The following is a 25,645-nucleotide window of genomic DNA, read 5'->3' on the forward strand; positions in this document are numbered from 1 at the left end:
GAAACTCGATTTTTAGCTACAGCACCTTGTAAAGCATGAAAAATGCTGCAGATTGATATATGTGACCGTCTCAGCGAAAACCCGTCTAGTTTGCACAAGCATGCCTTTTGAGAATGAAATCTTAAAAAATTAGTGAAATTACGCATGTTACAAAGAAATTTTTATGCAAGTTTTAATCAAGCCATTACTCAGAAGGAAGACTCAAATGAATTAAACCTATACACCATCTTATTCACCTACTCATGGGAGTTCGAATATCTTTGTTTAATTTCTGTAGCCCCAATCATGACATGTGTGTTTGTTTGCAATGCGGTAGATGTAAGCAAAATCGTTGCCGTTTCTTCAATAAAATTTCCTTCATACACTTATGCGCAAGTAATTACTGGGCAAAAACTAAATCATGGTTGATCTGCCAATCCATGATGGAAATTGTAAGCCAAATCCCAACTCTGTAAACTAATCCAAACAGAAGTTATGGCTGCGAATGTAAGTGCCTGTAGTTTATTTTTAGCATACAAATTAATTTCCTTGTTCTTCCTACTGTCTAGCACTGTAATTCCAAAAGTACTCACCATAATTGACTGAAACTTTGGTGAACCATTCCTTGAACAATGCAGATAATGCTGAGAAAAAAGAAATTTGGGATTTTGTGAACTAGACGGGTTTTCGCTGAGATGGTCACATATACGTTTGCCACATTTACTTTTGTAACCGTTAAATAAACAAGTAGGTGGTTCTCCAGTTTATTGAGCACCATTGGTAGCCATGGCACAAATCAAAAACAAGTGACGTATGAGGAATTGTATTATGAAGTGCGTAGCATCACTAATAAGCTATCATTGACATTGATTTAAGTTGTATCTTGCAATTTAACAAAAACCATTCAACCCATAAGCTGGACCACTTCTCCACGTGGCAAACAACGATACTCTCCCATATGCTTTCTATGGGAAGAACTTACATTGAAATGCCTTTTCTGCTCTGATCACAAAGAAACTCACCAGAAGAGCACCATCTTTACTTAAGTCAACAAATGAACCTACCACCTAACCTGTCTGTAGGACACACAACCATCTTGACACTCTTACTATGTACTTTACGGGAGAAAAATTCCACAATTTTTGTGGGTTTTGACATCACTAATGATGCAATACCAATTGTGTATGATAGTAAGCCTATACCTTAATTGTGGCAGACAGCAATAATTATTATAACTTATATTGGCTGCTAATGATAGTTCAGTTATTTGCAAATTCATGAATAATATAGAAAAGTGAATGGCCATTCTATTTATAGTATTGTTGGAATAATGATCACGTGGAGTATAAGATTTAGTTTCTCTTATATAGGTTATCATGTTCAATACTTTAAACTTTTTGAGCCAATATTTCGCATTACACAAAACTATCCCAGTGCTAAATACCATGATTAGCTACTAGCACAAAGGATAGTTTTGTGTTGCCAAACTTTTGATTTGAATGGTAGGTGATTTTTTTGAGATGCAATGTATTTTTTCAATGTAACATTGCACTGTAAAATAAAATTTCAACGGAATCATTTCCGGTAATATTAGTAGGCTGTTATGATACAGTGCTCACATACAGTACCAGTTTGTGAGCACTTGATTTGCACACAGCTTCATACATACATTGAGTATTGACAAAGTATGTACAGTGAATATTTTGCTGTCCTGCATGACTGCTGTACCAACATATAGTAATTGAACTAGTTTTGAGTAAACATATTATATACACACATGATGCAATCACACTTCCTTTCTATATTCATGGAATATCTCTATTTAATCAATGACCTGAATCATTGGTCGTTGCTTTGCACCTAATTCCTAAAATGGAAAGAATACCTTGAATCGTAAAAGTACATGCATGCAACAGACCATACCACAGACAGACCAGCGCACATGCACAGTACATGGCTACTGCATGGTGGCGCTTTATGTACATTTTAGTTTAAATATTCCACCCATAATTATGTTATTATGTTAGCAAATTTTGAAAACTCAATATCATTTACATTTCATGTACTGTAACTCAACTTCCATGCAAGTTTGTAGTTAGTAAGCAAGTACACAGTAAGCATTGCATGTACTATTGCCATTTTCAAAGCATGATGTGCTTATGAAAATATGGAGTGCGTAGCCTAGCTTCAAAGGGTGTGGCTACATGTATGTGATTAAAATTATGAAATTGTAGTGGCCAATATTTTATAGTTATAACACGCTTACGAGGGATATGACTAAAATATACGCACGATTCACGAGTGAAAGTGCATATATTTAGTCATATCCCGAGTAATCGTGTTATAACTGTTATATTCTACACCCCAGTAGATGAAAACGAATCTAGATTGTAAGTTATAGTGAAACAGCACCTCCTGGAGATGGAAGTCAATAGAAATTCTTGATGGATCAGACGTTTTACACTTTTAATGGTGCCATGTATGTGATTAAAATTATGAAATTGTAGTGGCCAATATTTTATAGTTATAACACGCTTACGAGGGATATGACTAAAATATACGCACGATTCACGAGTGAGAGTGCATATATTTAGTCATATCCCGAGTAATCGTGTTATAACTTATATTCTACACCCCAGTAGATGAAAACGAATATAGATTGTAAGTTATAGTGAAACAGCACCTCCTGGAGATGGAAGTCAATAGAAATTCTTGATGGATCAGACGTTTTTACACTTTTAATGGTGCCACGCCCACATAGTCGCAATTAGTGAGTTATCCACGAAGGAGACAGGAGTTCATCTAAACTTGTTCCAGTTTCTGAGGTGAATAATTGTTGGTTGATTTAGGTGCTTGTTATTAGAGACTTGTTTACCGTTTAGATAAGGATTTTGCGGAATGTGTGAAGTTACACCATATATAATTGTTGGTTGATTTAGGTGCTTGTTATTAGGGACTTGTTTACTGTTTAGATAAGGATTTTGCGGAATGTGTGAAGTTACACCATATATGGTAAGCGTAGCCACAAAGCGTGGTATATCAGTTATATACCACAGTTTTCCGTGGTATATCAGTTATATACCAGTTATATACCACAGCGCGGCGCTTTTGATCTCAACTACAGGTGTGGTATATATATTTTATATAATATATGGAAATTGAAAGGACAACAAATTGAAACTGAACTATGGCGTTATTTATTTTATCACCTATCTAGATCTGTTGCCATCAGTAATGTATGATCCAATGTATTGCAGTTGGCTGTATTCAAGCATCATTACTAGTAGGTGATACCTTGCTGGTATCTTCAGCTATTCTTTTCTTCAGTAATAAACTAATTAATTTTGTCAGGGGTAAGAGAGTACATTATGAATATATAGAACCTGGTAGGCAGGGAGATGAGTAATTTGAATTACCATTACCTTAGCAGCTAAAAGAGTGAATAACTGTTCAATCACTGGTGAAGAGTGAAAAGAGTTTGCTGTTTGTTCATAAACTGCATTTCTTTCCCTCTATCCCTGCAGCAATATATGGCAGACCTCGCCCCTCAAGAATTCATATGAACAGCGCAGGAGGTTGCACAGTTCTTTGAAGCTGTGACACTCCCTCTACTTCACTCTACATATAGCACCGCCGCAAGTGCAATATGGAAAAAAATAGCACGAGGGCGTGGATGAGAGACTAATACAGCATGAGGCGAAGCCGAGTGCTGTATTAGGTTCGAGACCATGTCCGAGTGCTATTTTTTCCATATTGCACGAGCAATGGCGGTGCTTTAACTGGTTTATTGTGCTAAAGTAGTGGCTGCGAAGAGTGGGGGTGACGCCAAGTAGCAGGAGGTGAGTGCCTATCCGCGTAAGCTCGAGACCGTGTGTATTCACTGCAGTGATTAACATTACTCATGCCAAGAGTTCATAATATATATACTAAGGAGAGTATCCTACTCTCATATACCCCTGTAAAAAGGCGTATCGTGAAGTTATGACGTAGCCCTCCTGAGTTCGTCCGTTTTTCTTTGTATAGTAATGATGTCATTAGTTGAACATGGTATCGATTGAACGCGTGCCTACCAACGTCGCTAGCAACCAAATTAACTCCAGCTCTAAGCGTTTCTCACCCAACTACAATCGTTCCTTCATGGGTTAAGATCGCTTCGTAGGCATTTCTTACTAGGCCATTCGCGAATACGGCTATCCTGAGCGTCGCAAGTGTGAAACGGTGCTAATGATTCTTGCACTTTTATGGCTTCCTGTACGTCACAAACCGCAACATCTTGTCGTTATGTCATAACTTCATGATACGCCTTTCTACAGGGGTATATGAGAGTAGGATACTCTCCTTAGTATATATATTATGAACTCTTGCTCATACTCGTTCATACTGCCTCCAGCATCAGAGCACCAGCGTGATGAAGCTAGTTAGCTACGTAGCTTTAATTGATTTGAGCTGCCGAGAGCAACAGTAAGTGGCCAACTGCTTCTTTCTCGGTTGAGGCCTGGCTTAAAGCCCATGAGTAAGTCTGTGACTTTGTTATAGAGAGGCTTGCTATTGTGTTTGGCGGGTGAGAGTGCATTTATAGAAGCCATGGCGTGGCGCTGGGAACGATACCACGAAGGCAACTGGAGTGAATTAACTTATCGTGTTCCACCTGGCTATCGCGCTCTGTTCCTTTTCGCTAATTAAGAATGGCTTTCAGGGATTAGGGTAGGTCATGGCATTGTTCTATGTGTTTGTGATACGTCATAATTGTTGAATGGCTTCATAACATTGCAGTGGTTTGGTGAAAAGAATGCGATAATGTGTCTGGCAGTGATCATGCTTTGGTCAACTTGTTTACTGTTTCAACAGTGCTGTATTGGGATCAAAGGGAAAATACAGCACACTTGGGCAAATACAGCATAGTTGAAATAAATACAGCACACAGCCAGGTGTACAATATGGAAATAAAAGTACACTTTTGATCTTTTCACCCAAAGTACAATAATCAAATGTGTTGTACTCAGACTTCCCTCTCCCGGCCTGCCCTCCCTGTATTTATGTGGCATTCAATGACTGCTTCTCGCATTGGGAATGTGTACATTCCCTTTCGTTTCCGGGCATGTTTGCTGTTTTAGGTGACCCTCCTGTCCAGGTCTACAATGCCAGTGTTCAAAGATTTGTGCCTGTGTAAAGGTTATTGTGGCCAACTGGAGGAACACTTGCCTGGGGAATATTGAGTTCCATGTGGCCATGCTTGCCTTGGGAGTGTTGAGTTCTGTGTGGGCATGCTTGCCAGTTAAGTATATACATATCAAGGCTTCATTTGTGTAGGATGTTTTCTGTGTGGCATGCTTGCCAGCAAGGTCAGTTGCTACATTTGGAAATTGCATGGCACTCAAGTAGCCAGAGTTTGTTACATCAGCTGTAGTTGGATTCTCCCAAGGGGAGGAGGTTACAGCAAATTAAACAGTGGCAACACCACTACCACTGCCTCTTAAGAGTACCTCTGTTCATAATAATAGTAATTCCCCTTCAAGGTATCCTACCCTTTCATGGCTGATGCTACCAGTGGATACATCACTTACTGGCTATGAATGTTCCTCAGTGATGTTATTGGGGATGCCAGGAGTCCAGTTCCCAGCCAGCTAGCAATGGTGGTAAAAGGTATTCCACCAGTCGCCTGCCGGTTATTGGACAAGATACAGCAGTGGCAGTTTGTCAACTTGGCCAACCTATTAAGGGTTGAAGCCCATCAGAGTAAAAATTTGTGATGTTGAATGGGCAATGCAGGCTGACCACCAAGAAAGAGCTTGCACCATCTCAAACATCATCACCTTCCAAGCCTTCTCAATCTTTTCAGTAGTACTTCTGTCCTCCAACCATGAAGGAAGCTGTTGGCTTAGCTGCCCACTCTCACCTACTGTTCCGGGATCTTCCAGAAACTCCGTGGCTAATGCATGACTAAAACTTCATGAGTGGGCAGCTGCAAAAGGGGTCAGGCAATGGGAAAGGTTAATCCATTGTTTGGTAGCCCAGCAGCCTATCAATGATATTTCACCATAGCTTTCCTCTGTGAGTTACACATCAGTAGACCACCTGGCTTCACAGTTGATAGAGGTTCCCTATTGGTCAAAGCTGACATACGTAAAGGGGATAGTACCAGTCCATCCTTGGGACCAATAATTTATCGCCTTGGTGCAAAGTGAAATGAGTTGTTGCTATGTTTGCCACAATCTTCCATTTGGCCTTCCAAAAAGCTTCACTGCAATAGCCAAAACGCTCTTCAATGGATATGTATACAGAGAGGCATTCCCAACTTACTACATTACATAGATGGCTTTATCCTAGTTGCAGCCTCAGAGGATCATACACTTGTGGCAGATGTCCATCCTAATCATCACATGTGTTTTACCTGCTAAGGGTTAATTGCAACATGTACCTGTAGGGTGTCTGTCCTTCCTTAGTATCATATCACAGAACCTCTTTACTCTGCCTACCAGCTGACATAAATTACCAGTAGTCTTCGTACTCTCCAGTAAGGGTCCCCGTCTCATGCACCTGATCTGTACACTAGTGTTCTTACAGTAGCTTCTCCACTTTGAGTTCTGCTTTGTATCGGAACATACAAGGAGTAGCCAACTGTTAGCGGATGCTTTATCTCAAACCTCCTATTTTGCCTCATGCTCAGTGCTAGAAAGGCTATCATACGCCAGCATCTGCATGCACTTACCGTATTGCCTAGAATTACAGCTGGTCTCGTATAAACGCCTGGTACTGTTTAGTAAGGGTATACAGCATCATAACAAAAATAAATGTCGGGTATTGAATAAATGCTGGGTTTCAAATAAACACCTAGTGCAGTCATTATTTTAACAATTCCGGGCGGTGTTATAAGTGATGAAGTGAAGAACGTTTTATAGAGTTCCTTTTTAAGTTTGAATCTGTGAAATATGCTGGGAAACACCAAGGAGAGTACAACACCAAGGTATGAAGTTGACTCGTGGATGTGTATAAACACCGGTCTTGTATAGTCACCAGTCTCATTTAGTAGCCGGAGTAAAAAATTGCTTGAAAAAGGTAAACGCCCAGGCTGTATTTCGAGACAATATGGTATCTGTAAATTAGCAGTTAGATTTGCAGACCCACAAATTGGTCAGATGCCACAACTCAAACAGGTACTGAAAGGTACCAGAATGAGGCAGTCAGAACAGGAAAAACTTGCCTTCCAATCTCCCCCTCAAACTCAGCAGTATTGCCTTCCAATCACCCCCTCAAACTCAGCAGAGTATGGATAAAAGACCATCCTTCCTTCAACATGCTATGGGCTGAAGCCACAACCACCTTCTTCAAATTCTGCAGGTCTGGTGAAGTTACAGTTTGATCCTCAGGTCCATCTATCTTTCTTTGACATAGCTGTTGATAATGCCATAGTACCAAATGTTATATCTACAAGTGCACAGAAAAATTTGGAAATGCACAGTAAGGAAATAACACTTCTTATTGTTTTACTGTGATTTAATATTGTGCACTACTCCAGCTTGTTTCGGTACTTTTTATCGATGTGCTATGGTTCCTACTCTAGTTGAAAATTCCAAATTTTTCTGTGTACTTGTTTGTAGACTTTTTTTGTAAATAATTATTATGACTGGTGAACCCACGCATGCTGCATCTGAAATGGTGCCGCACGCGCCCCAATTATCGTCTGAAAAGTGAAGTATTCATTATGCTTCGTTGTCAGCTATGTTCAACCTGTTACGCAGTATTTTTGAATCAAGAACTGTTCGAAAAGCACCTCTGCACACCGAGACGCATTCTGAAAGAAATGTTGCCGCGCGCCCCAGTTATATAAATTATTGAAGTATCCATTATGCTTCGTTGTCAGCTATGTTCAACCCATTACACAACAGTACGAATCAAGAACTGTTTGACAAGCACCTCTGCTATCAAAATAGCCGCTATGAAAAATACGGACAATTTTTGTTACGTGAAGGGGAGCCATCATGTGCTATCACCAAATCAACACTTTTTGCTGTCAGCAAAGATGAATGGGACACAAAGGAAGACACTGGTAAGTCCATGAAGAATGCATTGTACGTACAACGGTATGCCAAAAGGCACCTGTCAGGACGAAGCAACGTCAAACAGTGAAAAATTCAAGCCCGTAGCCTTAACCGTTATCGAGTTACGCTTGTCTGAAGGCATCAGAGTCACTTACTTACTCAGTCAGTCAGTAGAAAATTCCATTAAATAAATTAATTTTAAAATTCCGTAGCAACTTGTTGGAAGCGTTTCGGGTGGATCTGAAAGCTTGTTTGGGCTTAGTTTTACCTAACCAATACTGCCTCATCATCGTCAGGAGAAATTGAGGCTGTTTTTTAGGTGATATTATTTCATGGGCCACGCCTACTCCTTTGTGGTCCCTACTATACAATTACTATCGTACTATGTGATAAAACTGAAGCACTCAAAAACTGATCAGTATAGAAAAGTGTGCAGGTGGTATGTGGAAGAATCAACAATGACTTGTATCCAGTAGCTGTTATCTTTACTGCACCTTTTACTTTGCAGCAATACCCCCAGGCCCCCTGTTCTGATGGGATAGCCATGCTCCACTCCAACACATGAGACAAGCCTTGTTGTTTGTTGATGTATCTGTTCGTCTCTACAGCAGTCAGTTGAATCAGCAACCACTACTGTGCCTTCAGCTGATGTGGAAGACTCCACATTTCAAATACTGGTTCAATAGAAAAATTCACCTTGCCTTCTTTACATCCCTCTCACTTAGTGAAGTTATCCATCATGGCCTAATTCCCTATATGACAGTGATATTTATTTTATTTGCTTTGCTGTGCAAATATCACAAATCATAAAAGAACCACTGTATACAGCTCCATAACGAATTGCAATGTCATGTTTAGATGGGTGCATCTGGCTGCACACCTCTCTTAAATGCTGATACTGCTAGTTCTAGCTATTTTGTAAATTGATCTACTGAAAATAAAACATGTTTAACACTCTAGAAAATATATGGGTGCTAAACCAAATTTTCCATGATATTACTGGACTTTTCTGTTCATCCTGACAAATGTACCTACAGCATTAAACAGTACATCCCATAAATGAATTGCTTTGAGCATTCTTATAAAATTAATGGAGTGGCTACACTTGTGCAGCAGTGAGTGACTTCACCCACTAATATGCTTGGGAGGGCGTAGCAAGTCAATGATTGAAAGTGAGGTTTGCAATGCCTGAGGTCTTTTCTCTGCTAGTAGGGTTTTAGTACCTTAATTATCTCCCAAAGATCAAAGCATTTTTTCTAAACAATGGAAAGTGCAACTGCCGATTTCAGTTTTTCCCTGCTACAATTCAACTATGTAACAATCTACCTAGAGGTATTTATGTTAAGCTGTAGCAATATAGATACTTTTAAGAACCATTTACAATTTTTATAGTTTCCTTCTATTGTAACATACTCACTGATGTGAATTTAACAAAGAAACTGTAGAACGGAAACAAGCAAGAATAGCCAGACAGAGAGAATGCAATGCACAGAGAAGAGCTAAGATGACACCTAAACAACACGATAGTTGCAAAGAAGCGAAAGATGTTGTGAAGAAAAGATGTTATGAGCCCTTGCATGATACTAAATTATTCACTACTGATTAATGTAGTGACGATCACTAACACATCATCAATTCCCAAATGATTTTATTGGTGTTGTCTAGTGTTGTAATAGTAGTGTGTTCTAAATTTTGTTATTGTTGTTATTGTAGAGCTTCACAAAATACTTTTAGTTTTAGTTATTAATTGTTAACAGTGAAGCCAGCAGGTACAATTTAGTTATTGTTAATATTTGTTATTGTTAATATTTGTTATTGTTATATTCAAAGGTAAATTACATATTCTATACGTATACATGTATTAAATGTACTGATCATTAGCCTTAATCAGGACTTCTCTCTCTAAATTAGTGTTGGTTAAACGATTGCGTCTACCAATACAGCAGTACCCTGCTATAGAAAAGGTGCGTTCTATTGGAGCACTAGATGCAGGTACTACCATTAAGTCTACTGCTAAGCGAAAAAGATTTGGTAATGTAGTTTCCAACTCTAACCAAAATGTAAGAGCATCTTTTTTACTGGGCGTTGGTATGTTGAACCGCAATTCATAAAATCTCTCAATTTCACTTTCAGCAGTAGTTGCAGCTATACCTTTGTCAACCTGGTGTGCTACTCGTAATCTTTGGCTTATGATACTGGATAAGTGACGAAATTTCTTTAGAGGAGGTTGTTCATCACTATTTGCTACCACAGACACAGTTTCTGTGTTTCCTGACTCAAGGGTGGTGTCAGTAAATTCTGATATTTCAGTTTTCAATGCAACTATAAGATGTGCCTTTACCACTGTGGTCTGTTGATCATTCAAAATTAGCGTGTATTTTGGATCCAGAAATGTTGCAACTAAGTAATACACATCAAATCCAGCTGCAGAGGGATTCACATATTTATCAAAACGGCTTTTCAGCTCATTGTTCAACCTTTTTGATATGGTAGCCATTCCAGGCTTTGTAGACATCTCTTCCAAGTGATACTGTAATTCTACTACAATAGGTACAACTGATGATATAGTGATATATTTTTCCCCACTACACAGAGTTGTGTATTCTGCAAAGGGTTGCAGCAATTCTTGAATATTTTCTAGAACTCTCCATTCGCTGTTCTGCAAACCATCCCAGCTGTGCTCATCAAGAACTTGTATAACAGAAGCCTTGACTGTTAAAAATCGATTAATCAGTAGATATGTAGAGCTCCACCTAGTTGGGCAATCTCCTAGTAGTTTTAAGCCAGCATTTGCAATCAGTTTTTCAGTTGCTTTTGTTGATTTGTTAAATTTGCTTACTATATTCTTGGTTTTTTTAATGGTGTGTCTAAATACACTACACTCATCAAATTTACTGACAACCAGTTGTAATGAATGGGCAAAGCAACTAAGCCTCCTATATCCAACAAATGCTATTTCATGTTCAAATTCATTTTCATCGAACTCTCTTTCTTGTTCATACATGTCTTGTTGATGTGATTCTTCGATGGTTTTTTCCTGATCAGGTAAAGAATCATCTAAGCTGCCAGTGTCCAATACATCTACATTATCTGTATCACACAATTCAAAATCTTCCTCATCATCACCTTCATTTTGCATATTTTCTTTTTGTTTTGTAGCTGTAGAATTTTGAAAGCCTTCACCATGTTGCTCCCATTATCAGTTATTATGCTTCCAATCTTGTGATTAGGAATGTTCCAATCTTTGAAGATTTGCAAAACAATCTTTAATACTTCCTCTCCTGTATGAGGGCTTGGCACGCGTTTCACTGCTAAAGTGACATTGTGACGCTTGTGACTGGCAAAGAAATGAACAGTGACACCAATAAAACAAGCAGTCATTCCCTTCTTGCTCCATATGTCAGTACAAAAATTTACTTTTCTAGCTTGCAACATGTGGGACAAAATATTGCCTTTTAAATCTATAAGCACTTCGTCTATCTTTTTTGACATCATATACCTAGATGGAATAGAGTACCTACTGTCTAATTCTGTGATTAGTGAAGAGAAAGTTGGATCCTCAACCAAGCTAATAGGGGCACTAGATGCTGCTAAAAATATAGATAACTTTTTTGTGATAGCCTTGCATTTAGGATCTTCATTGTTATACAGCTTGGGCCTCTTAAGAAAAGTAGTGAATTGTGGTTGATTACTTTCCATTGAAAAATTACAGGCAGCATTAGCTCTAGTACATGACTTCTTTTCATTTTCTTTCTCTTTGTTTTGCCTTTCCTTCTTAATTACTTCATCATAGACTTCTCTATGTGATGACTTCAAATGCAACTTTAGGTTTGTGCTAAATTTTCCTGAGAAGGTTTTCCCACACTTAGTTACTACATTTGTTATAACCTCACATTTGCTCTTTTTAGCACTTTCATCATAGCTGAAATAATCCCACACTGGACTTGTTTTAGGTCTTCCAGTTACTGCTAGATCACTCATTGCTATCATTCAAAGTCAACTAGTTTTAGAGCTTAATTTACAAGTGAAATAGGTGGTTGGTAGCAAGTTATTTATGCCTTGGCTGACCCATCCCATAGTACATCTGCTTGTTGTGTTGTTTACACCTTCACAGAATGCATGGTAGCTAACTCCACCTGGTTAGTTAATTGCATGCTTTTCATAGATATATCCTATAATCATAAATACTACCAGGGGAAGTGACTTTAACCAGCTAATTGTCAAAGCAAATCCATAATGTTACAAAAACTCTGTGACCATTATTGTTATTGTTATTAATTGTTGCTGTCTACAAAAAATCTTTTAGTTATAGTTTTGTTATTGTTAACAATAAATTTTATCCCTTACAAAAACTGGTTTGTGATATTGTTATTGTTAACTATTACAACACTAGTGTTGTCACTACCTGCATCACATAAATTTAATCGTTTTTTCTGAAATTATTTTTACATAAACTGTACAGCAACCCATGAGTATATAGCAATGCAGGAAGTGATGATAAAGAACTGTCTTTGAATATCTAACTATAGCTTATGAATGGTAACCATTTAATGCAATACCTCATAATGAATAATGATTATGATGTTCCAATGTCTGTCAATGTAGTGGATGTATGGTTAGTACTATTCTGCATAAAGTCAGCTTAAAATAAGATTTCCAACATGTGCAGTACATACCATGGGAAGTCTAAAATGATTTTTTCTGCCAATATTCTTAAATAAAAGTATAATATGTTACACTACCTCAGGGGCGTAGCTAGCCAGAAGGTGATGGAGGGGCAGGCAAGCCCCCATAAAATACTCAAAATCATTCATGAATGCAAAAGAAAGGCTAATGACCCAATGGTGGGCTAGCCAACATATGGTGTTGTATTATTACAGCTTACATAATTAGCTACGTAACTATTTCAGTATACTGATTGCTTATCGCTTATCAATGCCAATGGAGGTATATTCGTAAAGCATCATCGCACGTGCCAAAACTGTACTCCAACAAATTCATCCACAATCATTGTTATTTTTAGTGCAAATACAAGTAGCCACAGCTGCAGTCCTAGCACACTGCGGAGAGGATTACGTGTTCACTCACTTTAGATATGGCACAATATGAGGTATTTAGATGTTGTGAAAAATTTATCTTGTAGCTGGCTTCAGAAGTTACTAGGTTACAATGGAAATGAACTGAATGGCACAACAAATTGTACTGGGAAATTACAAATATTTGAAGTGATTAAAGCAGATGACAGTGGCCACAACAAATTACAGTGAATTACGATAGGTAACAATGGGTTACAGTGGATTACAGTAGATTACAATGGGTTGCGGTAGGTTACAATGGGTTACAGTAGGTTACAATGGGTTACAGTAGGTTACAATGGGTTACGGTAGGTTACAATGGGTTACAATGGGTTACGGTAGGTTACAATGGGTTACGGTAGGTTACAATGGGTTACGGTAGGTTACAATGGGTTACGGTAGGTTACAATGGGTTACAGTAGGTTACAATAGGTTACAGTAGGTTACAATGGGTTACGATAGGTTACAGTAGGTTACAATGGGTTACGATAGGTTACGGTAGGTTACAGTAGGTTACAATGGGTTACAGTAGGTTACAATGGGTTACAATAGGTTACAATGGGTTACGGTAGGTTACAATGGGTTACAATGGGTTACGGTAGATTACAATGGGTTACGGTAGGTTACAATGGGTTACGGTAGGTTACAATGGGTTACGGTAGGTTACAATAGGTTACGGTAGGTTACAATGGGTTATGGTAGGTTACAATAGGTTACAATGGATTATGGTAGGTTACAATTGGTTACGGTAGGCCACAGTGGGTTACAACAGGTTACAGTATGTTACACCATGTTATAATGGGTTACAACAGGTTACGGTAGGTTACAAGAAGCTACGGTTGGTTGCAATAGGTTACAACAGGTTATGATAGGCTACAGTCTGTTACAAACAGTTACAGTGGTTTAAGGCCTGTTACAATGAGTTATGATGGGTTACAATAGGTTATTTGTGGTTATATAGCAGGTTATGATGGGTTGCAACAAGGTACAGTAGGTTACAGCTTGTTACAACACTTCCAATAGTAGAAAATTATGCATATTTGACTATAACTTCTGATTGACAGTGTTCTGTTGTTTTGTATTATGATATTTTTGATTTCCATGAATCAAATGGAAACTATTTGTGTCCATGGCAACCACAATGATTATGCCACAATATACATATTGTAAAACTACTCCTACACACTTTTGAGTTTTTCCTAACAACTACACTCATTCAGCTTAAAAATTGTGATGTGAGAGTTTGGAATTTGTTTTTAATGGTAGTTATATACTTTGAAACAAATCAAATTTTATTATTATTATTATTTGATTGGGCCATGATTTCCAAATTGTTGACAGGCTTTCTCATAATAATTATATATTTAAATTGCTACCAGAAATTATCTAAACACTGATATAATTATAGTGCTTGAATGTTAACATTGCTATGGTGGGTGCAGTTACAACTGTTGCAGAGATAGCTACTAGTCCAGTAGAATGACTAGTTTAGAGATACTTGTAATATTAAAAAACAGTACTACAGCAGAATACAACTAGCAACAACTTTATAACTCAGCAAAATCAGAGATAACAGCATACAAATGACAAGTCTTTTTGTACAAAACTAAATCATCTATAGATACTACTGTTCTAGTACATTCTGCAATAACTAGAATGATCAAATTTCCTCAAAGTTCTAAATGGTTCTACAGAATTCTAGAACATTCTGGACACGTATTCTTCCTTAAGAACAACTTCATGTGTTTGGTAAATAGTTCCATTGATTTAATAGCAAAAAATGTGTTGTCTAGCTGATGACCTAGGCATCAACTTTAGCTGATGCCCATGGCCTCTGGTAATGGTTGAGCTACAGGGGTGCAAATAGTAGGTTCCATGTCATAGTAGTTATTCAATATTTTGTAGGCTTCAATCAAATTACTCCTTTGGCATCTATAGTAAAGGGATATAGATCTTATTTTTAAGTGGCTTTCATATGACAAATGGGAGACCATGAAGGTATTGGTGGCTTGTCTCTGAACTTTTTCCAGTGCTGTATGTTTATATCTTTGGCCAGATAAGGGTTCCAAACCTGTACACAGCACTCAATATGGGACGTACATACATTTTGAATAAAAAGACAAGCATATCAACTAAGTTAATCTTAAAACACCTTCTGATAAAACAAAGAGCCTGAGAAGCTTAACTGCAGCTCTCTGACAGTGTAGAGATGGCTTTAATTCACTCCTACACATACACCAAGATCTTTTTCCTCACTGACTACTTCTAAATCAGTAGATAAGTTGGTGGTAATGCCTTCAACCATTCTAGTTGCTAAGTGTGTGGGCAAGTGGGTTGGCAATTAATGCCTTGGAGCACCAGAGACTACAATGTCGTTTTGCCTTTTGTGTAAGTATACAAGGAATTCCTTATCACATCACAAATTCAAACAATCTTGTTGCACCATTTTACACTATTCCAATACTTATTGATATCAGAGGAGGTTGGACTCGATACAAGTGCTACTGAAAATTATTAACATTAATTAAATACTTCAAGAGTAAAATAAAGTTGATACAAGGCCCTAAGACACTGCCCTGTGGAACACCACTGATTACAATAGACCAGAAAGAAGCTGATCCACTGACACAAACCCTTTGTCTACAATTACTTAAGAAATTTTGAATCCACTTAAGAATGTCTCCATTTACTCAATGAGCTTCAAGTTTGCAAATCAGTAGCTTGTGGGAGACTTTATCAAAGGTTTTCTGGAGATCCAGGTACATGCAAAATATCAATATCTTTACCAGCATCAAAACAGTCAGTATATAATGGTTTACCACTATCAATAGTTGCAGTTCACAAGATCTTCCAAAACGAAATCCATATTGTACATAAGATTACAACAAATTTGACTCCAGGTGTTCCATTAGGTGAATTTTTGTGATGGCTTCAAGCATTTTGCATATCACAGATGTTAAAATCACCATAAGGTAGTTGCTGGGTTTGGCCTGCATCCCTTCTTGAATATTGATGTAACATTTGGCATCCTTACATGAGTTGGGTAGAGTGGATTCTTCAAGTTATTTATTAAAAAGCAGTGTCAAGGGTAAAACTAGACCATTACAAATTCTAAACAAAACATAAGGTTGACAATTGTCAGGACCAGCTGCACCTAACTTATTTGTTTTCGATCTACATATTTATTATTGCATGGTTGAGAGTATATATACTTCTTCAGGTGTTACTGTGAATTTATCAAAAACCGTAAAAAAATAATCTGAAATTAAACGGGGGCATAAATTGGTAACCTGTTGTAACACATCGTAACCCATTGTAACTTATCCTAACCCACTGTAACCTATTGTAATCATATGTGGCTTAAAATGAGGTAATATTCTCCTTTAAAATCCTGAAATTCTAATTGTAACCTACCGTATCCCACTGTAACCAACTATAACCCCATTGTGACCTATTGTAACCTACTGCAACCCATTGTAACCTATTGTAATTGCTACCCCCTTTCAACCTACTGTAACCGACTGTAACCCATTGCAACCTACAGTAACACATTGTAACCCATTGTAACCTACTTTGTAACCTAATGTAATCCATTGTAACCCATTGTACCTACTATAACCCATTGTAACCTACCGTAACCCATTGTACCTTACTGTAACCTACCGTAACCCATTGTAATCTACTGTAACCTACTGTAACCTACCATAACCCGTTGTAACTCACTGTAAACCTACCATAACCCATTGTAACCTACTGTAACCTATTGTGCCTACTGTAACCCATTGTAACCTACTGTAACCTACCGTAACCCATTGTAACCTATTGTAACCTACCGTAACCCATTGTAACCTATTGTAACCTACTGTAACTTATTGTAACCTACCGTAACCCATTGTAACTTATTGTAACCCATTGTAACCTACTGTAACTTATTGTAACCTACCGTAACCCATTGTAACCTACTGTAACCTACCGTTACCCATTGTAACCCATTGTAACCTACTGTAACCTACCATAACCCATTGTAACCTATTGTAACCTACCGTAACCCATTGTAACTCACTGTAACCTACTGTAACCCATTGTAACCTACCATAACCCATTGTAACCTACTGTAACTTATTGTGCCTACCGTAACCTATTGTAACTCATTGTAACCTACTGTAACCTATTGTGCCTACCGTAACCCATTGTAACTTATTGTAACTCATTGTAACCTACTGTAACCTGTTGTGCCTACCGTAACCCATTGTAACCTATTGTAACCTACTGTAACCCATTGTAACCTACCGTAACCCATTGTAACCTATTGTAACCCGTTGTAACTTATTGTAATCTACCGTAACCCATTGCAACCTACTGTAACACATTGTAACCTACTATATTCCATTGAAACCTATTGCAATTTGTTGCGGCCACTGTCATCTGCATTAACCATTTCCCACTACAATTTGTTGTGCCATTCAGTTCATCTCTACTGTAACCTAGTAACTTCTGAAACCAGTTATAAATAAATTTTCACAACATCTAAATACCTTTTTAACCAATTGTAGTAAGATATTAGGAGCTAAAGTCATAAAAGATTACTGAGATATTAGTAGTTAAAGTTGTAACTTTGTAACTTGTGTAACTGGTTACAATGACTTTTTTCAGGATTTTTAAGGAGAATATTACCTCATATTAAGCCGCATATGACTCACTTCAACCGACGAAATTCAAATGCTACGTATTGCACGAAATCCCAGCTTAACACCGGTCTTGTTCAAGCAGAACTTGTAACTTTGCTACTGATCTGCCTGATGACAAAGTAAAAAAATATTTGACTGGCATGCCACTGCCATACGAAGATCCAGTGTACTCAATAATCTTGCCGGGTACATTTAACACTTCATCATCTCGTAGGCAGTAGGTTCGTAGCATCATCTGGTCTCTTTTATCACTTGTGAGTTGTGACTCCTGCGAGGTCACTTCGAGCGGGTCACTCTTTGCTAGGTTCAAAATTGCTTTATCACGTGAGAAATCTAGGCTAAATATAGAAGTTTGTCTCTAATATTTTCATTCGGTGGCCTGATTCACGAATGAGTTGAATGTTGTGTGCACACTCACTAGCAACCCCTGGCGATACTACGTAGTAGCGCACATAATTTATAGTTATTTGTAATACTGGTAAGCTTGTGACGGAAGTTTAAAAAAAAACACTTAGTGATGGAGGGGCAAATGCCCCCCCCCTTAGCTACTCCTCTGGCTGTGTGTGCGTGTTCACTAGCAACCCCTGGTAACACCGCGTAGTAGCGCACATAATTTATAGTCATTTGCGTGTCAGTTTAATACTGGTAAGCTTGTGACGGAGGTTTTAAAAAAAACAAAACACTACAATGATGGGGGGGCAAATGCCTCCCCTTGCCCCCCCTTGGCTACGCCTCTGCACTACCTATTCCTAATTCTACTACATATGATCATGCTACAACATGGGATGATTGCTTTTCCTGACATTTTGAATTGTACACTTTATAGATGTTGTTTATCAGTTCATTGATGCTTTGTCCATTTCCTTAATTTGCTTTGCATTACCAAAAATTCACATCAACAAAGATGATTATTTCCACCTTTCTTGATGTGATTATGTTCAGATCAGTAAACAGGTAGTAGCGTTAAAAGGTAGACTGTGCATTGGTTAGTTTGGATACATGGGATACTTCATGTGTAGGGTGTGCTATCCATGCATTACATATTATGTTTACTGTAGTTAGTGGATACAGTAAAAGGGTGTGGGAGTGTATATGGAATGAAATAATATTGGCATGGGAGTGTATGTAAAATTGAATGTTATATTCTGTTTCATATACACCTGTAATAATCTTGTCTACTCAGCCTGCAGATCATCCTACAGATCACCTCAGAGAAGTGTTGCCTGGTCACAAAACACCATTAGAAGTACTAGTCTCCATTTCAGTAATCATGAGAAATTACACAAATGAATGTGAGCTATCTGTAATATTACAGTGCTTATTTATAAATTGTGTTTTTAAGGTATGAATGAAAAAGATTGTTTGAATGCCATCAAAGTTCAGTTAAACGAATTGGTTCGCAGTTGGGCTGGTGTACCCTTAACTGGTCTTAGTGAGGAAATCAGCTCCATTGTTGGTGATATTAACCAATCAGAACACAAGTACTTGACCATCCATGATTCTGGTCTCAGTAGCAGCTCTATCCACACTGCTAGTGTGTCTAGTTTACATAAAGACTCTTCACCATTAGTGCCTCCTCGTTCCAAGCAAAGCTTACAATCTAGTATAGTTTTGCACAAGTCATCATGTCCAAGTGCATCTGTAACAAAGCCTGAAAATGATGACAATCGTCGTAGACAAACTATTGGAGCTACAATGTCAACACCAAGTAGGGACTCTCCTGGTCCATCCATTCGTGAAAAACACCCAATTCGACCCAAACAATGCAGGAGATCTTACTATGTTTCTTCTCCTTCAGTTGAACGGCGTCCATCGCTTCCAGTAAAATCTGCTTCAATTTCAGAGAAACATGAGAGAAGAAGTTCTTCTACAGTACTTGTAAGGAGTACTACTTCTTATAATCCACCTGAAATTGTATTTGAATCATCAAGGTATGGCACAACTAGAGGAAGATGTCGTAGTCAAAGTACCAGTCAAAGTACTCATCCTCCTCTACCGCCTCGCCACAGACATAGCTTATCACCTAGTGCTGCCACTGTTTACCAAAGATATTTTAAACCAGTGTTGGGCGAACTTAGTGAAGAGGAGGAGACTTATGACAAGGTAGAACCTCTAGCTTATATCAGCCCTAAATCTCTGATCAAAAGAAGTGATCATGATTCTAGTGCCCCAAGTCAAAGAGATGTTGAAGGTCTCCCAGTGCTAGCAAATATCCAAGCCAAGCTGTTAAAACGAAACAGTACCTTGAAAAGGAAAAGACGTCCTATTATTAGGAAGAAACGATCCTTGAATGAATCTGATGATGGAGATAGCGAGTCTGATAATGTTCCTCAACAAAACAATGCAAGCTGTAGAAGGCAATCTTCATATAATCCCAATCGAAGAGCTTCATTGACCAAGCCTGTTAAACTTCACAGAAAAACTGTTGGTTGTTTTGACTCAAGTTCAAGAATAGATGTAGTCCTACTGACAGAAACCAAAAGTATTAATGTGGTCAGCATCCCTGTACAAAGTAGTGAAGGAGAAAATGAGGTATCAAAAGTTGATGTTCTCAATAAGGTAATGATCAGATTTCATATATAGTGCCATTATTCACTATTATAATTTACTCCTTTTTAGCCACTAGTACCTCCTGCTCTGCGGAAATCTACTGGTAAAAACGTTGATGCAGTCAACAACCCTGTCAGTGATGGAGATAACGAAGCTTCAGCAGTTGATCCTTTCAATAAGGTAATTATCAGATTTCATTGTACCACTATTACATGTATATATAACTGTAGTCACTGATACCTCCTAATATAAAAGCACTTCTGAAGTCTCCTGATACTGATGTTTCTACAGACAGTGATCAAGAATTCTTTGTTTTCCCATATGATTCTATCACAGAGAGGATATATTCTGGTGCTGATATTGGTTTAGGTCCTCAAGATAGCTACCACATGCTAATGGGATCAATATCTTGTATTAATCGTGAAAATGTAATTTTGAGTGTTTATAGATTTGTGTGTTGTTAAGTAATATACATAGGGTAAAGTCACAAAAGAAGGGTATTTGTTCAAGTACTCCAATGGAAGGCATTGGACCAAACGATGGTTTGAGTTGCAAGGCTCGCTTCTGCTGTGTTATAAGTCTAAGGTTAGTACAAGTTTATAAGATAAATTCATGCTACACCTGTTTCTAGTTACGGAGACCCAAGGTGACTGTGGCTCTAAACAAATGGTGCAAACTAAGGTGCATTGAAGGAGAGCAGCAATATTGCTTCACTGTTAGTTCATTATGTATACGCATGTGGACATGTACAAGTGCAAACATGTAGATAAGTTTTCATTGTGATGAATGTCTGATAGTGAGGCCATACAAATTGATCCACATTTTATAGACTTTTTCTAGTAGTAATCTGGTAGGTCAAAAAACATTTAAAATGTAATTGTAGAGCTGGAGTATATCTGTCTGCTCTATTAGAGTATCTCAATTGTTTTTTTTTAAGTACAGGAGATGAATTCTTTCTGAGGGTACATTTCCCTCCCCTTTGCTTCTAAACTTATGTTTACTTGCACAGTATTCAGGAGTCTACAGTCATATTAGCACTCTTCTGGTAGGGGCACACAGTTGGGAAATTTCCATGAATACGTCTACATCATTATTGTTATTTGAAATACTTGTACACAACATAGTGTCCAATATAAAGCATAGGCCTGAAAGATTTTTAGTATTTGAATACTCTCTCCAGTGTTAACGATCGAGTACTCACGGATACTAGCTACTTATAGCTGTACCTATGTTTATTACCTGCTTCATCAGTGTAACTAAAAATTTGCCACCACAATATAACAATTACAGTGTTTATCAAATAATTGACATACAGTGGGAGTGTACAGGGTATATACAGTAACTGTACTAATATTCTGAATTTAATTAAGGAGTAAAATCTCTATACAATTGCTTTTAAATACATTGTCTCAAATTGTTGGAAGCCACAATTGTTGCAATTTGTAGTATGTATTGTGAGATCACTAGCATTGGATACATACTGACACTTCAGAATCACTCTACTGCAATGATATTATTATATGTGGTAAATCACAGGTGTTGTGTATCTATACAGTATACTTTTTTTTCACTGTTTTCATTCAAATTTATGTACTGATTTTTGAACCTGTTTAGCTGGAAACTACTAACTGCTGCTGCAGGCTGAAAGCTAGTTCACAACTGGACATGGACAACTGGCTGGTAGCATTTCAGAAGGTGCTGTTAGCAGCTGAATCTCCATATGCCACTGTGAAACGTAGTAGTTCTATTCATAGACGCAAAGAAACTATTTCTAGTCATCTGTACCTTGTATGTCAACAAATGAAATCTGGTAACATTTTAAATCTTGGTTAAATACATATTCATAGGTTGAATGCGAGTTGGTGTGCTATCGATGGGCTAGTCTTGAAGGACATTGTCTCAACTTTCACACTAATAAAGCATCGGTATATAGTTATGTGTATGAAATGCATTACTACTATACTTATGTCTTTAGATGCCGTATACTCGAGTTGATATGAAGAACGTTTCTCTTACCCAAATCAGTAAACTTCCGACAATATCTGGTGGAGAAGTCACAGCTGAAAAAATCAAGGAGTTGACCCATAATCAATCCAACTTGTTAATAATGCAAATTAAGCGATCGAACAGCAATGATCTGCACTTTATTTTGGAAGGAAAAGATAACCAGGTATGTATGTATTCAGTCAATGTTATGGTGTCTGCAGCTTTTTGCTTCATTTTTAATAGCTAGCTTGGCAGCATCATTTGATTCAGGCTTGCCAGCAAATTTCTGGATTACATATGACAAATACTGAGCGTCTGATTTGTCAGCTGATAGAACACAAGGAGCCTTACGATAGCACCTTATGGAATCATCCAACATTATTGACCAATACCAATGTAATAACTGCATCACTTACATCCCTTCCTTGTACAGATGATAGTGTAGTTGCTTTAAGATTGAATGAGGTACAGTACATTTATCATTTTTTTGGATATTTTTACTTTATTTTGTATAGAACCTTCTTCTTTACTGTTCAACCGAAATGATGCCTACAGCACTAGATTACCACATTGTGTTAGTTCAGAATATGATCAAAAAGTGCCTTGAATATCCTAGCATTCAAAATGAATTTTATTGTCAAATTATTCGGCAAACTCAATGTGTTGGTGATTCAAGTGGCAGAGAAATCAAGGTGTGTTGTAATTAGTTTGCTGTAATGTTAACATTGCTTCCAAGGCATGGCAGTTACTTTCCTTCATCATTCCAATTTTTTTGCCGAGGCAGTGGTACTATGAATATTTGCAGTCCCATGTTAGTCGTCATTCTTCTCTTTCCAAGTTAGTTGAGTGCTTAAAGAATGTGTACTATCTTTCATACCTGCAGAATTCCTGAAGTGATTGATGCTGCTAAACATTGTCAACAGATATTGCATCGAACAGAGCAAAATGGACTGCGAGAAAACACTCCTTCTAAATTTGAGGTATGCCTTTGTACAGTTGTTATGTTAGTGGTGTGCATACTGTATGTGGAGACAAGAGTCCCTAAGCAGAGAATACTTACTTCCTAATATTATTGAACTCTTGCTAGTACTGTTGCATCATCAGTTACTGTGGATGATTATTAAACCTTTTTTGCCTTCCATCAAATTGCTGTACTGTATAATAGGTGCAACTGTATGAAATCATAGAGTAAACCAATTGTTGAAATGCTTGGGGATGACTTGTGCTTGAACTGTCAGTTGATATAGTACATTCAGCTCTAGCTATCTGACTCTTACCATGCCAACAGAATTGAGGGTTTGAAGCTGACTGCTATATTAGGGTAAGTGAGCACTCTATAGAGTACCGGTCTGCACATTTGCAAGATGGAATAAAGTACTAGTGCACACCTGTTTAATTACCAGTGCCGTATTTACAGTAGTTCATGAAGTTATCACAAAGCAAAGTAGCTAAGTTCTGTATGTTCTTAGAGTATTACGATTTTGTAATATAATAGAAATTGACTTCTAGCCTTCTTTGCAACACTTATCTCGCAAGTGCCCTTTCTCCGATTGTTTGACAAGCTGGCAAAACATTAGCTGTGTGTTACTTGTAATGACAATTGTCTCTGAAATATGTATAACCGTACTTCTTTATTCTAGTACTGTACTTTGATCTAATCTCTGTAATTATCATGGTCATGTTGCAGTGTATATTATACAGTAAAACTATGGGAGCAACTAAAAGTGTCCTGATTATCAAGGTGTCCTGAGTCAGTTTACATGTTAAGGGACACTTTGGGACCATTATCAAATGCCCAGATTACACAAGTGTCTTCCACATTTTCAATTAACAGGTTCCACTGTAGTATGCAGTTGCATTTAATCTCTGTTATTACACTCTCTGCAGTTACACAACCTGATGTCTGGCCTTTTGAACAAGAAGACAATTTTCAGTCCACTTACTACTACTGTAACTTTTACTGATCCACAAGAAGATAGCATGGTACAGTACATAGTTGCTGCACAAGCTCTTGACACATGTGTACACTGTGAAATAATAACACATACTGTACAGTCAATGCAGAACTGTGTTTAGATCTGGATATTAAGGGTTTGAGAGTTCATGCATATTTTGCAGTCAAAGTGGATTTTTAATAAACAGAACTTTGTGTCAGAAGTAATTGGGACGTGTGCATCCTTGCCAAAATGTAACATACCATAGGATATTTTTGACACTATGTTGGACATACATGTAATATTGAGGACTCGCAACTGAAGTAAGTTCTCATCCTCGGCCAGCGTAATAATATCACCGCTAGAATAAAGGAAGATGGCATTAATTCCAATTTTGTATCAGCTGTTTACTGACTACTGACTTTAAAATAATACCATTTACCTCCAATCACTAACAGTGTAGATATAAGCCCATACCAAATTATTCAAAAACAAGTTACGTACGTATATGTTAAAGCATAGCCACGAGTGCTTTATTAGCATCGAGGCCAAGCACCGAGTAAATTATTTTTCGTAAATTATTTTTCATATAGCACGAGCAAGGCTATGCTTTAAATGATTTATGGAACTTTCTAGTTGTGTAGCTTCACCATACACTAGGACTCGTAATTAACACGCGTTGCACAAACTATTAGCAGCCTGAATGCACACAAACTAGTAACTCACGCGTAGTTCACCATAGTTTGGCATGGAAGACGTTCATTGCGTATTTTGGCAGGTTTTGCTTGCAACCCACAATCGATTCTATTGTGAGCCACATGGCGAAATATTTCCGTGATATCTCTAGGACTTGTCCATTTACATTAACAAACGTAACAGCAATGTTACCTTCTCCCACCCATCATCGAAGCATTTAGGTATGTCTATAAAAGCAATCCAGTGGTAGAACTCGTATTGGCTGGAGTGATTGATCACTCAGCGCGGCGAGGCTTCAGCCTTCACCGGCGTGGGTGATTAGTCGTACTGCATGAGCCCTGTAGGCTATTAGCCTACACTAAGGCACGTGGGCAACTGTGCTTTATTGCCCACAAAGAGTGCTTTATTGCACCGCAAAGAGTGCTTTATTCGTTCAATAAAGCACTCTTTGTGGTTCAATAAAGCACTCTTTGTGGTCTGAAGCACTGTTGGCCGGCTGAGAGTGTGCTCTATGAAATTTAAAGTACACTTTCCTTTGATCTCGCCCACACAAAGTTCTATAAATAATAATAAATAGGAATTCTCTTGATAAACAACAGATCTTGGAAATTTCTTTTGAAAGAGAAGACAATTGCCTGCTTTATAGTGATGTGCGATATATCGAATAAAATATCGATTTTGCAATAATTTTGTCGATA

The 25,645-nt window shown here is 37.8% G+C and overlaps 1 protein-coding gene across 3 annotated transcripts in view; it reads left to right on the plus strand.

Moving 5' to 3' along the window:
* The window catches only part of LOC136237111 (pleckstrin homology domain-containing family H member 1-like), a 55,359-nt gene that overhangs the window by 1,652 nt on the left and 28,062 nt on the right, over positions 1-25,645 (plus strand). For 2 of the 3 annotated variants that reach the window (XR_010692314.1, XM_066027399.1), the window contains exons 2-15: positions 18,965-19,073; positions 19,124-20,340; positions 20,401-20,511; positions 20,562-20,759; positions 20,809-20,916; positions 20,963-21,046; positions 21,946-22,119; positions 22,179-22,256; positions 22,307-22,501; positions 22,561-22,782; positions 22,833-23,009; positions 23,054-23,154; positions 23,201-23,297; positions 24,205-24,300. Coding sequence is in view for 2 of the 3 variants with exons in the window: in XM_066027399.1 (XP_065883471.1) it covers positions 18,965-19,073; positions 19,124-20,340; positions 20,401-20,511; positions 20,562-20,759; positions 20,809-20,916; positions 20,963-21,046; positions 21,946-22,119; positions 22,179-22,256; positions 22,307-22,501; positions 22,561-22,782; positions 22,833-23,009; positions 23,054-23,154; positions 23,201-23,297; positions 24,205-24,300 (2,967 nt within the window). In the remaining variant the exon portion in view is untranslated. The remainder of the gene's footprint in view (positions 1-18,964; positions 19,074-19,123; positions 20,341-20,400; positions 20,512-20,561; positions 20,760-20,808; positions 20,917-20,962; positions 21,047-21,945; positions 22,120-22,178; positions 22,257-22,306; positions 22,502-22,560; positions 22,783-22,832; positions 23,010-23,053; positions 23,155-23,200; positions 23,298-24,204; positions 24,301-25,645) is intronic. The other variant, XM_066027400.1, reaches the window with a different exon arrangement.

The sequence above is a fragment of the Dysidea avara genome, chromosome 10 (assembly GCF_963678975.1).
Source record: "Dysidea avara chromosome 10, odDysAvar1.4, whole genome shotgun sequence".
Lineage (NCBI taxonomy): Eukaryota > Metazoa > Porifera > Demospongiae > Dictyoceratida > Dysideidae > Dysidea > Dysidea avara.